This window comes from Grammomys surdaster, unplaced genomic scaffold, assembly GCF_004785775.1.
Source record: "Grammomys surdaster isolate TR1022 unplaced genomic scaffold, NIH_TR_1.0 241, whole genome shotgun sequence".
NCBI lineage: Eukaryota > Metazoa > Chordata > Mammalia > Rodentia > Muridae > Grammomys > Grammomys surdaster.
Window position 1 is genome coordinate 3,272,416 of NW_021604686.1, and position 13,204 is coordinate 3,285,619.

General features: G+C 45.1%; 1 protein-coding gene across 1 annotated transcript in view; it reads right to left on the minus strand.

The window, feature by feature from the left end:
- Positions 1-1,707: 1,707 nt before the first annotated feature.
- Neo1 (neogenin 1) overlaps positions 1,708-13,204 on the minus strand; it is a 108,394-nt gene continuing 96,897 nt past the window's right edge. Inside the window, exons 25-28 of the mRNA XM_028774445.1 lie at positions 10,374-10,532; positions 6,642-6,905; positions 4,747-4,883; positions 1,708-4,195 (exon numbers count right to left, since the gene is read on the minus strand). Coding sequence (XP_028630278.1) covers positions 4,112-4,195; positions 4,747-4,883; positions 6,642-6,905; positions 10,374-10,532 — 644 coding nt within the window. The 3' untranslated portion in view covers positions 1,708-4,111. The remainder of the gene's footprint in view (positions 4,196-4,746; positions 4,884-6,641; positions 6,906-10,373; positions 10,533-13,204) is intronic.

Below are 13,204 nucleotides of genomic sequence, written 5' to 3' on the forward strand. Positions count from 1 at the left end.
GGAGGAATTGCCGAGATCAGATTGGTCAGTGGGCAGGTGTGCGGCAGACTGCTTATTGATGCAGGAAGGCCCAGGTAACTGCAGGAGGTACCACCCCCATGAGGCAGCCAACAAGAGGCATCCCTCATGTCTCTCTACTCCTTTGGAGGTGAAGTGGTTCCTTGTTTGGAGATAACGCTGTGAAACAGCAAACAGGGCGGCCCAGACTTCTCTCATGGATTATGACAGGAACTGTAAGCCCAATACACCCTTCCCTCCCCTAAGCTGCTTCTGGTCAGCTTTTATTACAGCAGAATGAACTAGAGCATTTCCCTTCAATTAGTATCTCATGCATCTTCCCTCGGTACCCTAGTATTTCTTTTCACTGGTAGCCAGAAACCCAAGGTTACTAGTGTGGCACTTGGAATCTCTTATGTGGCCAGGGGTGGCTCCTCTTAGCTCCTGCTTATCCACATGGCCTTAGTTAACCTTTTGGTGGCTTATTTGATGCGCTCTAGCCTTTCCAGATGGTACTCTCTACACCTGGCAGGAGGGAGGAAATGACTGGTGGGGGCCGGGGAAGCCTCCCCCCCTCCCCACCAGAGCTTTGTCCATGATGTTCACCTTGGAGCCGGTCTTGGGGGCAACTTGGTTTTAGTTCTCAGAACCAAGGTGATAGCGGTGGCAGGAGCATGACTTCTCAGGACTGTGTGATGCAGGCAGCTCTCTTTCAAGTCCACTCCAGGACTCCAAAGGGGCCCTGGTACTCAACACTAAGGACCAATCAATCTGAGGTCCCTGCAAGGTGGGGAGGGGCTGATGGAAGAAGCCTCCCAGCAATCCCTAGACCTTATTATCTTGAGGGCTATTTGTCCACCCATCCAAGAGACAGGTATCTGCTTTCGTCAGAAACTGCATAAACCCGGAGGCGGTCAGAAAGCAGCAAGAAATTCTTGTCGGTATTGAGACCAGACGCCTGCAGAAAGACTCGCAGAGCCAGCATTGGAAAATGTGCCAAGAGTGCCATCTAGGGATGCAGAGGGGGTAGCGCGGGTGAGCGATGTGGCTGGCGAGGGATGGGATCTCAAGAGCAGCTTTCCCAGGCTGGAGTAGCAGTGAATCTGGTACCTACTTGTCTATCTGGATGCAGAGGTAAGGGCAGACAAGCATTCTTGGAGCTCTGGGGACTTGGACTATCCTGAGGCCAATCCAGCACCACTAACAGGGATGGTGGGCGCTATCCAGGTTTCCAAGTACAGGCTGGCAGCAGAGCAGATGGACACAAGGGTGTAGGGATGCCACACTCTTGACCCAGCCCTAGCTCTGTCACAGGCTAACAGATGGCAGGGGGCCTGTGACTGCTGAGGTCATTACTATTCCAGGCGTGGAAAATGGAAAGATCTCAACAGCGGAATTCTGCCTCTCCAACATCGGAGAGCTGACTCAGCATGATGCTGTGCACCTCGGGGTGGCTTTGTGCTCGGCGCTGTCTGCCATTCCTCAGGCTTCCCCAACCCCTCCGGCCCCTAGCAGGGACAGCAGGAAATGGACAGGAAGAAGACACATCTTTGGGGCTGAAAGTCAGACACTTCTTTTATTACCTGCTACCTCTGCCCAGATTGCCATCCTAACTCCTGGCTTTATAGCAGCGAGAGCCAGAGAAGTCACTGGAAGCTGGAAATAGCAGCCCCCAAACTTTTAAGGGAAAGAACTTTTTGACCAGACCAGTTTGATTGGATTAAAAAAGTGTATTGGACTTCCAATACTAAATAAAAACATGAAATTACTTTTTAAAAAAAGCCATAGAATTTTACAGCATCAACTACAGAAAAGGCCAAACGAGTGTGTACAGAACCCAGTCCCAGCAGTCCGTCGGACCCTCAAGCAGGCAGCAAGGAAACAAACACAGTTGTTCCACACCCTCCTGAAGGGAGCTGCTGGGCCACAGCTCAACTAAGACGTGACAAGACACACAATGGGTTAGTTTCCAGAATCACAGGAAAATATAAGACATATTAAATTGTGAAGTGGTGTAATACAGAATAGCTTTGCATTTTCTCAATTTTAAAAAAATCCCCCAACTTTTAAGTTACTTTATTTAAAAATACACCCCTCCCCGCCCCATCGAAATTCTGTGGCAGTATCCAGGTACCAAGGCCCTGAGGTAACAGAAGTGCTTGGGGTTCATGGGAAGCATGCTCTGTGGGCAAAGGCTAGACAGTTTCTGAGGAATCTAGCCTCCAGGAGGCCAGAATGCTCTGACAGCATTCTGTAGGAGTCAAAGCACACTGGTTGTCCCAGAACCCTGCCTGGTGCTGTCATGTGACCAGCTAGAAGAGCAACAGGCGTTAGATCATTGCATTTTCAAACCCCCCACCCACAATCATACAAAGAGCTCATCTTGTTGAAAGTTAAAAGGGTAAAATAACCCATGTTCACCGACAGGTAGGCTAGGAGAGCCACTGGTGGTCTGAGTAGTCTCACTGGCTAAGGGGCCCAAGCCTGATTTACTTTCTATACTGTCTTCCAGGGATCTGTTGGAGGAGATGATGCCTGAAGGCTAGTCTTATACCTTTCATTATACATTAATATTAAAAAAAAAAACCCAAATCACCAAACACACACCTCAGCTTACCTCTGTAACACTCTGCAAAGTCTTCTGTGTGTGTCTGAGCCCTCAGCACACCTCGAACCTCCTGCTGCCTCATTCTAACTGGGGTTTGGCTGAGCTGCTGGGATAGAAGAAGGCACCTGCTTCCGCTGACCCTTTCTCCGCTATCTCTGTCCTTTGCTCCTTGTCCCCAGGAACATGTGGGGAAGCCTCACAGGCCCCACACCCTCTCGCCTCATCCCGGTTGATTTTTTCAGGAGAGCCTCTGCAGTGCGGACGTGAGGGCTGCCTGGCTGAGGACTGGCTCCCAGAGAAGCAGGCGTCCTATTTGGAAAAGCGCCCACCTTAGCTTTTAACCTTCCCAAGAGAACTAGTAATAGCAGCACAAAGGGAGTCTCCACCCTGTGCATGCTAGCTTCTCAGAGCAGAACCAGGCTCTGGTTCTACTTGGCATCTCTCAAGCAATTAAACATACATCACTAGGGACCTCAGTGTGGACACTCCAAAAAGGAAATGACCAAGATACCAGGGCAGCCAAATCATCAAAACCAACTGTTGTACAAGAATTTATGACCAGATCCAAACAAAACTCCAGTTGCTATGCAGTGACATGAAGATGGACATGCCAGGAAAGGACACTAAAGATGCTGCTTCCATTCTCTGCAGGCTTCTGGAACAAAGTATATTGACAGAAACATTCACAGGGCCTCAGCAGCCCCTCCATTTCCTATTCCCAATCCCCAATCCCACCCCAATACTGAATCTGCACAGAAAGCAACAAACAAGTCTTTTCAATGTTACATTTCATTCAAATAGATCTGTAATCTCACAGTGATGAGAGGAGAAAGTCAGGCCTTTAATAATTATAATAAAAAAATAATAAAAAAGCTTACAAACAGCAATGCAGCATGTCCTCCCCTCAAGGTGATGGGTTAACAGCTGGCAGAGGATGCAATGTCTCAGAATTAACAGTAAAAATGAAACCCACAACAAGCCAGTGCCTGTCAACGGTGTCAAACAACCTCACTGACGATGCTTTCCGTAAGTAACTGGAACCAGCAGTCAAGTGTCAACTGCTTGCAGAGAACATCACGGACTCCCTTGGCTTCTCATAGTGTTTTAAGGTAAAATAAAATAAGACACAAAATTGTACATAAATGCCAACGTCTACACTCCATAAAAGCGATGCAGATGCAGCACAAAGACACAGCCACTGACCACAAAGCAAAGGCAGGTCGTACTTCTTGCCTCTTCCCTGGACACAAAATTTTGGCCCATAGTGCCCAGTCCTGCAGGCTATCAGCAGGCGAAGGGAAGCTGCCCCGACACAAGCTTAATCCAGGCTGACCAGGAGAAGGCAGGTGGCTGTGCCTAGAGCCAACCCCACATGGAGCCACTGGCTAGTTTGCTGGCTCCTGCTCTCAAGTGCTGTCCTCTCGTACTCTGTACAATTCCTTGTTTTCAAGGTTAAGTTCCAAGACATCTAGACTCAGACTTGAAGTCATGTCCAGGTGACGGTCATCAAGCTGTTGTGATGGCATTTAGGTCCTTCATTAGTCCTTCCAGGTGGGCCATCTCTTTGGTCAGCTCATCTGGTTCATAGCTCTACAGAAGGGAGAACACCATTACTGGGAATGATCTGAAGGGCTGTCCAGAAAGGATAGCCCAGAGTATCAAGCAGTCTGGCCAAAACTGCCCTGGGAAGCTGGCCTACTGAAACCAGGCTGGCTCTGTAAAATCAGAAGCAGCAGCATGCACTCGAGGTCATTAATAAAGACAGCATTTCCTGACAACACACAATGCCTTTCTCCTGACATACACACACTCCTCAGCCCACAATGACCTCACAAGGCAGAGTCTCTGTTGCTTTCCTTTTCTAGATCTCTGTCAGAGCAGTATAGTGTGTGTTCCCCGCATCTCTGGACTTAAGCTTTCTCTTTAGAGAACCCCATTGTCTGGAAATGCGGATGTTGTTTATTGGGATTTGAAAACAATGTTAGGCCCTTTCTCTTCCAGCATGATGCTTGATGAGTGAGCCAATCTGCTTCATATCTATGGTGGCAGCGACCTCAGTGTACACAAAAGTACAGTCAGCTAAGAGCATGCAAGCAGCTCCCTTAGGACATCCTGGTTAAGCTGAGGCCCCGTGAACTTACACTCTCGGAGTCTTCCAGCATCCTGGTGGTCTCCTGTACTTCAGGGGCACTCGGAACAACCACTGGCATAGGAGGCCGGCTCCTTCCTAAAGTCCCGATGGAGGCTGTTTTCACTGAGTGAATGTGATGGTTCAGAGCTGAGGATCAAAGGGTATCATTAGGTTGTGGCTAAGCTGTCCCCAGACCTCAGGAGCCCACCAGGGCGAAGCTGCCTCAATGGGAGAGATGCTCACAGGCCCGGACAGAGATCTGCTCTAGAAAGTTACTGGAGCAAGATGGAAGGAAGAAGGCAACAGGGCATCCGAGTGTATAGAGAAACACTCCACTGCCTTTAGAAAACTAGCATTTTCTCCCAATGGTTCTCAAAGTATGGTGAGCCACAGACCACTCATAAATACCTGGGAGTAAAAGCTCATTCATTATGACACTTAAGGTTAACACATGCCTTTTTACTGTGTTTTCTTTGTATCGAGGGTACACAGCAATATGGGCAAAACTGTTAAGAGCCTTAGCAATGAAGGCAGTAGCAATGAACTGTGAAACTTAACCAGGGTCATACTTTTGTACTTTAAAAAGCCAGCATATTACTCCTAATGAAGCAATAAGAAACTGTTTTATTAACTCTTAACCCTCAATTACATGTATGTAACAAAACACAAATGTTTCGGCTGTATACCACACATAGAACCATCTTCAAGAAGGGGACCGTGATAGATCACTTGCCAGTTGAGATTCTATCATGTAAACAACAGACCTTGTAATTCTAAGGTGACTGACATATGGGTCATTCAGATATTTTCTAGAAATGGAAAGAAGTGGGCTGTGAACTTAAGGAAAATCAGTAACTGCCAACGTTAAAATCAAAGTTTGCAGTGAAAGTTGCCATTTTGAAAAGCTTGCTTCTGTTATCTGACTGTGAAAGCTGTATTTTGGAGGATTTTTTAAGTTAGGGAACCAGTATCTTCCAAATGTCCAATGTGTGTTTCAGTGTCACACATCCAAAGCACAAGTTAGATCAATGCAACCTAGTGTGCCAGAGTGTGTACAGTCCATGGACAGACAGAGATTTCACACTATAAATCAATCAATGCAACCTAGTGTGCCAGAGTGTGTACAGTCCATGGACAGACAGAGATTTCACACTATAAATCAATCTTTAAGAAGCTACAATTTGTTCAATTTTTTCATTGTACAAAAAAATAATACCCAGACTAGGCTTGGTGGCATATATTGGAAATCTCAATACTGAGACAGAAGGGTTAAGAATTCTAGACCAGCATGGGCGATACAGAACCCACCTTTTTCCAAAAAAGAAGGTTCCCAAGGATCTAAAGTTATGAAAGTACACTGCCATTTGCTAACTATGGATCTGTGAGGGTAGATTTTTAACAACCAAAACAGCCTACCACAGTAGACTGAGTGCAGGAGCAGATGTGGGGGGCACAAGGAGAGAGTAGAGAGGAGAGAGGAGAAAGGAGAGAGGAGGAGGAGGAGGAGGAGGAGGAGGAGGAGGAGGAGGAAGAGGAGGAGGAGGAGGAAGAAGAAGAAGAAGAAGGAGGAGGAGGAGGAGGAAGAGGAGGTGGAGGAGGAGGAGGAGAAGAAGAAAAGGAGGAAGAGAAGGAGGAAGAGGAAGAGGAGGAGGAGGAGAAGGAAGAGGAGGAGGAAGGAGAAGAGGAGGAGGAGAAGGAAGAGGAGGAAGAGAGGAAGAAGAAGAGGAGGAAGAGAAGGAAGAGGAGGAAGAAGAGGAAGAGGAGGAGGAAGAGGAAGAAGAGGAGGAAGAGGAAGAAAAGAAAAAAAGGGGCTGAGAGGGTGGTGTGGGAGGGTGGTAAAGACTTCTAGCCCAAAGCTGACCGAAACCAGAGAGTCCCTCCAGCAGTGCTGACCTCCTTACTCACCTTGCTGGGACAGTAATGGTGTGCTTGGCAGTGCAGGATCATAGATTGGAGGTCCCGGGGGTGGGATTGCTGGCACAGCGAAGCTCTTCAGTGGGTGGGAAGGACGGACATGGGCTGTGGGAAGACTCTGTCCTGAGTCTTCCTCTTGGGAGCTGGCCAAGTAAGAGGAGCTAGTAGCACCTTCAGGATCCTGATGATCAGTGCAGCATGTCTGAGATGAGGATGCTGGCATGGTGTCCGTGCTGGGGGTATTTCGAACAGATTCTATAGCAGGAAAGCTTAAATGTTAGTATTTTCTTACTACTAAAATATGCAGCTGTGGCTACTTCCAGGGGTTCCCTAAGCCTGACAACAAGCACTTGAGGAGATCAGTGCTAGTCCAGACACATGCATCAGGATGACAGCCAAGGCTAAGAATGGATGGACTAATCTAAGAATCCCAAAACAATCTTGTTTCAACCAACTGCTTCATTTTTTTTCCAGTTACATACGTCGGTAGTTATAAGTTCATAGATTTAAAGTATTTATTATGGAGTTCTTATGAAGAACTCCAAAGTTCAAATAGTCCAAAGACTAGCATATATAATTTTTCAAATTTCACTCACTGATTGGTACTCTTAGAAACTGACCATTCACAGACAACCATGCCCATAATACAGGCTGGATAATATCCACCAGAAATTGGCTCTATCAGCAAGGCTTGTGCAGGTGAGGCCAATGCTCAGGTACTGCATGGCCATCACCAATGTGAATGGCTTTGATCTCATGACCATAAAGCCTCACAGTAGTCTAGGGGTCTTTACACAGCTGGTGACTGTGTCAAATGGATGGTGTTTTCATCCAGAGGCACAGGGAAGGGTTAGCCTGGAGAACAAGGCAACAGTGTCAGAAAATACAAAGTGGGAGGAGCTGCTGAAGGCAGCACAGTGGGGCAGGAAAAGCACACTGGAGTCAGCAGTCCTGTACTCTACTTGGTAATACTAGATGAGTGAGCCTGGCAAAGTCACTGCGTCTCTGAGTCTTAATTTCTTCATCTATAAAACACGGAGACACATAATTCATTATGTATAAATTTTATTTATATATATATATTTATTTATATATATAAAATGTGTGTGTATGTATGTATGTATGTATGTATGTATGTATGTATGTATGTATGTATATGAAGAGCTTGAACATCGTGCCTGTACAACAGAGAGGTTCTTTTTGTAGACTACTAAGTCCTTATTCTATGCTAAGTATTTTACATTTATTTCTCAGAGTAACTTGGGAGGCACTGGGAGGGTAAAGAAAGTCACCCATAGACAGGCCCGACAGAGCAGAGTATGAATCCCTGCACTGACTCCCAGGCTCAGGTTCTGAAGCCTTTCTGCACCTGATGCTTGTCTCCCCCTGCAAAGCAGCAGCAGCAATGTCAGGGACTGAGGAACAATTTCATAAAGTGTGAACAGGGTAGACCACCATCTCACCCAGAAAGGAGATAGGGAGAACAGCTTGGGCAATAGACTGCAACAGGTAGTTTGAAGGCCTTGAACTCTGACTTTTTTGAGTTCTCAGCCTTAAGAGCAACACATAAGCTATCTGCAGGAATCTAACATACTTCCCTCCTTTGTGAAAAAGCAACCCATCTGTTCCCTTGGGCTCTCAGTAGACAGAATCAACCACACTTTAACTTAAAAGATCCTAGGTCCCGGGGATGAAGATGAATGTGCTGCCCCCTACCCCTACCCTAAGTGGGCTAGAATAACTTCACCAGGTAGAAGCTGGCTAGAAAGGGAAATAAGAGGCTGTGAGAGAGTTATAGGTCTAAGTTCTGACCATATCACCAGGTCAGCCAATATGGTAGATCAACTCTGTGTACAAACGCCTAACAGCCTCAACTGTGTTTTACGAAGAGATGGCAGGAAAGTAAGGAGTGCTCAGTTGCCTGTATGTGTCACGGTCCTAGCTACTGCCTCAGACTCGGGTTGCCTTGTATATTCCAGAGGGCACCAGAACACTGAATTCTCCAAGGAAGACGCTCCTCAACCTTGCAGGCCAAGCTCTAACTAAAACACTAGGCTCAGACTAAAATTTCTGCTTTGGTGAGGGGCCTAATTCCTTACCTTTCAGAGTTGTTTAAAACACACAAACTTCACAATAGTCAAACAGAAAGTGCTCCTCTCATGGCAAGCAGTGGCAAATGCCCCTAGAGCAGAGACTACGTGGCCAGGCTCCAGTTCAGCACAGCCTCCACCCCAAAGCTATGAAAATAGCAGTCTAAGCTCCAACTTGGAGAAATACAAGGCAGAAGAACTTGGATTACTTCTAGATACTGGCTCTGTTTTTCAAATAGTTCTCTAATGAATCTATCATGTTATCCTCTCTGGGCATCAAAGCAAGAGCTGTGTCAGTTATGTCACCTCTCCCCTTCCTCACTCTCTGTCTCAGCATACACAGAAGAGAACTCTACCAATAACAGTCCACAGCTTGGATGGATGCTCAGTGGGAACTCCAGTCTTCTCTCTAACTCTCAAGCCTCTCCTAGTCCAGGACAAAGGAGGACAGGGACAGTCAGACCAGGAGAACTTTCCACACAGTTCCCTCTGCGAGGACTGTGTGGGATGGATCCCTCAGCCTTGCACATGGTCAGTGTGGCACTCACTGTTCTGGGAGCTCATGTCTGTAAGACAACCTTTGGTTCCCATGGACCTGGCTGGAATAATGACTGATTCCTAAGTGTAGGCTGGAACCTAAATTTGGGAGGAAATAGTGGGAAGGCTGAACTTAGGGGTGGGTTTAAGCAGCACCATCCACACCAGGCAACAGTACTGGCAGTGTGCGACACTAAGAGGTATTAGACAATCTTTTAGACTGCCCTTAAAGCTCAGACATTCGTTTGGCATTCTGGGGGTATTAAGGACTGACCAAAACTTGAGGACAGGCAGATGTTAGTAGTGAGGACTCAAACTTTTAAATATTCAAGTTAGAGGCTTTTTGAAAAACGGAACTCACTAGAATTTTCCTCATTTCTCAGAACTGTCAATATATATATTATTTTTACCAGTAATAAATACTAGGATTTGCAGCTCAACACGACAAGATTTAAATGAACTTGTAGTCAGTTGGGCAGTAACAGTCGATTCTTTTTGTTGTCTCATCTTCATTTTTTCCCTTAAAACTGTCTGATGAAGCCATGATTTCCAAATGAAGACATGTTTGTATGACAAAGCGTTAAAGACACACTGAAGACTGCTATGCCATTTTCCTATATTTTTTAGATGTTCCCCACTCCCCTAAGGTGGCCCAGATGCCTCCTGGAAGCTGTCCTTATTTTGGTCCACAGGGCAGTAACCTGTACCTAATGACTGTCTGACATTACAGTGACTGAGACAAAGGCAACAACTGGTTTCTATAAGCCACTCGGAACAAACTCCCCTTCCAAACTGTAAAACTAAATCAAGGGGGAGGTTAGAAAAAGTGATAAAGTTAAGGTGCGAGGCTTACTGGAGGAAGAGAAGCTTTTGCAATTCAAGCTACTACTGCTTTTTACTAACATGGCACCTTGTACTGAATACTTAAACTCAGGGAGAAAAGTGCAGTAGGTTTTACAGAAACAAATATGAATCCATCACAAAGATGTTATGATAAACAAGTAACACTGAGAATCTGTAAATAGGCAAGTCCTTCCCCACTTCCACTTGCCAACTCCTGGCATGCCACCGTCTGGGCTTGAGCCTCATCTCTCACCTGTGGAATTGGCCCTGTCTGAAAGGGACATGGATGTGCCAATGGGCCATGGACTGCTGGGATGGTAGAGATGGCTGCGGGCTGGAGAGGCGAGGCTGCTGGAGTGGAAATGATGGTGAGGGTTATCGAGGGAATGGATGGGATGGGCACTAATCACAGCTGCGAATGAACACAAGACAGAGAGATGCTTAACACGCTTGCACAGACACATACACGTCACCCCTTCCCACCTCCCAGTAACCCAATCGTTAGCTTTTTGGTGGCAGGTGGCTGGATAATCAGCCATCAATTTTATATTTGACTTAACAAATGGACACACTTCTAGACATATTCTACATCTAGATATAATAAGAAAGTCTGAGGGATATATTTCACTAACGGGTCATTTAGGGGGTGAATGACAGTCAGGATTAAGGGAGTATTTTTCTTTGGTTTAACTGCATTTCTGAATTCTTCTATTAAAATATGAAACACATGAATATTATAATGTCTATCTGAATATGTCATAAAATATAAATATATAAGCAAATAATGTTTCTATTATTTTTTCTATCCTGCTAAGGGGACATTAGTATGTATGTCCTTGTTAAGGGATACTAGACTCCTTTGAGCATATGCTCAATTAATGGGTATTAATAAAGAAATAGCTGTTAAATCAGTTTTAATATCTTGAAAGACTCTAATCTAGTAATAAAAATACCAATCACAGTAGTACAGCATCACTTATTACTGTGTTCAGCCTGGGGGCTCAACCACACCCATTAGCATTTTAAAGTATAAATGGAAATTTCTGAGTTTCATTTTTTCTTTACTGACTAAGGATCCAATTTAAGTAAAGAATAGAAAGTTCTGTGTAGAGTCTACATATAACTTCCTTGAAGCCTCTTTAATGAAGTTTCTTGTTTAACCTGAGATATAAATAGGAGAAAACCACTGCTTCATAGGTATTCCTTAGAATAGTTGAAGAAGCATGTTTATGGTCACGCTAGCCAGCCGTACACTGCCCAAACAGGAAAGCGTGCAGGAACACAGGGATTCTCCCCACCCCTTTTCTAAGCAACATTTTCATATTGCTTAGAAATATCAGCTCTTTGGAGCCTACTAAATTATCTTCTGTTGTGTGAGCTCTCCATACACCTTTGTGGGGCTCCCAACATCACCTTGGGAAGAGAACCCTCAGACCATGAAATAGTGCCTGTCTTCTCCAGCTGCTTTCAGGGACCAGAAGCTCCAGCAGCTCCATAGGAAGAAATTACAACTAGAAAAGTTGGCTGACAAGGATGATCAGTTAGTCTCGGATCAAGATCAGCCCTGGGGCAAGCAGTTTACAAAGTGAGATGCTTCAGAACGAATATTTTCCAAAATTCAGGTTGGGGTGAAGCAGTTAAACTGAGCTTGACCTAGGAAGTGCAAACTGAAAGCATTCTTTTCTTTTAAAAGCTATTTTAACTGTTTGTAAATAAGTAAATAAAAAGTGAATGTTTTGGTGTGGAATGAAGTTAGCAGAATCTGAACTTGTGGGTCTGTGTAGGGTTTGGATCTGACTTCATCCTGATGCCAGCAAGCCCATCTAGCTTTGCTCAGCTTTTTCAGACCTAGGCATGAGGATGCCAGGTGCATGGCTCCGACTTCATCACAGGACACACAGAGCTCAAGGAATCCAAGCTGGTAAAACAGGGCCACTAGGTAGGTTTCAACAAGGCTCTCTCAAAGCCTGGGATGTATCCAGGCGCCTGGCTCCAAAGTTTTGAATGGGAGACTCTAACATCTACCCAACTGTTTGGGCACAGATTATATAATACTGTGTATTCTTACACATCCCTTCCACACCCAAGCCAGCCAGCCAGCCAGCCAGCCAGGCAGCCAACCAACCAACCAACCAACCAATCCAAACCAAACCAAACAAGAGAGAAAATAATTTCAATTGGAATTGTATCTTTTACCCTTAACATATTTAATAAATCTAGAAAGTGTTCAATTTTCTAAGTTATAGAAATAAGCCAGTTTAGGTAGGAACAGAGATCTTAGTACACACAAGTTACCATCTTCTTATGAGTAAAAACAACCAAACCAAACCAAACCAAACCAAGTCAAACCAAACCAAAAATGAAATAGATTAATTTGCTCTTTTTTGTGTTTTTTAAACTGAGGGTATTTACATAAAGAAACTATTATTTTTTTCAATTTTAAAACTTTTTTTTGATTTATTTATTTAATATATGTGAGTACACTGCTGCTCTCTTCAGACACACCAGCAGAGGGCATTGGATCCCCTTACAGATGGCTATGAGCCACCATGTGGTTGCTGAGAATTGAACTCAGGACCTCTGGAAGAGCAGCCAGTGCTTTTAACCACTGAGACATCTCTCCAGCTCATAAAGAACCTATTAAAGTAGAGAAAATATGTTTTCCCCCTGTATGCTTCCAAGTTTAAGCCTTTCTTTCTGTTAGGGGCATTAAGCTTAACTTACTTTGTACAAAAATTATTTATTTTTAAAGAAACAGAGCCATATTCTTTCAGAGCTGATGCACCCTTACAATCTAGTGTCTTCCCTGACCGTACACTGTGAGGCATGTGTGAGTGAGGGAACGCACACGTGCACGCTCGGAGGTTCCACTGCAAGTGTGGATGAGAGCTTTGCCAAGTAGCGGATTCCATGGCAGCAGCTTCTGTGTAGAACGTCCAGAGCTAGCTTATCTCCTCATTTGTTGGCAGAACTGCAGCTGAGCATTCTCTCAACGGCAAGACCCACAGAGCCAGCTACTCTGAAAGGCCTATCTTACAACAGAAGCAAGACAGAGGACACAGTAGTCTGCAAAGAATGACTTAT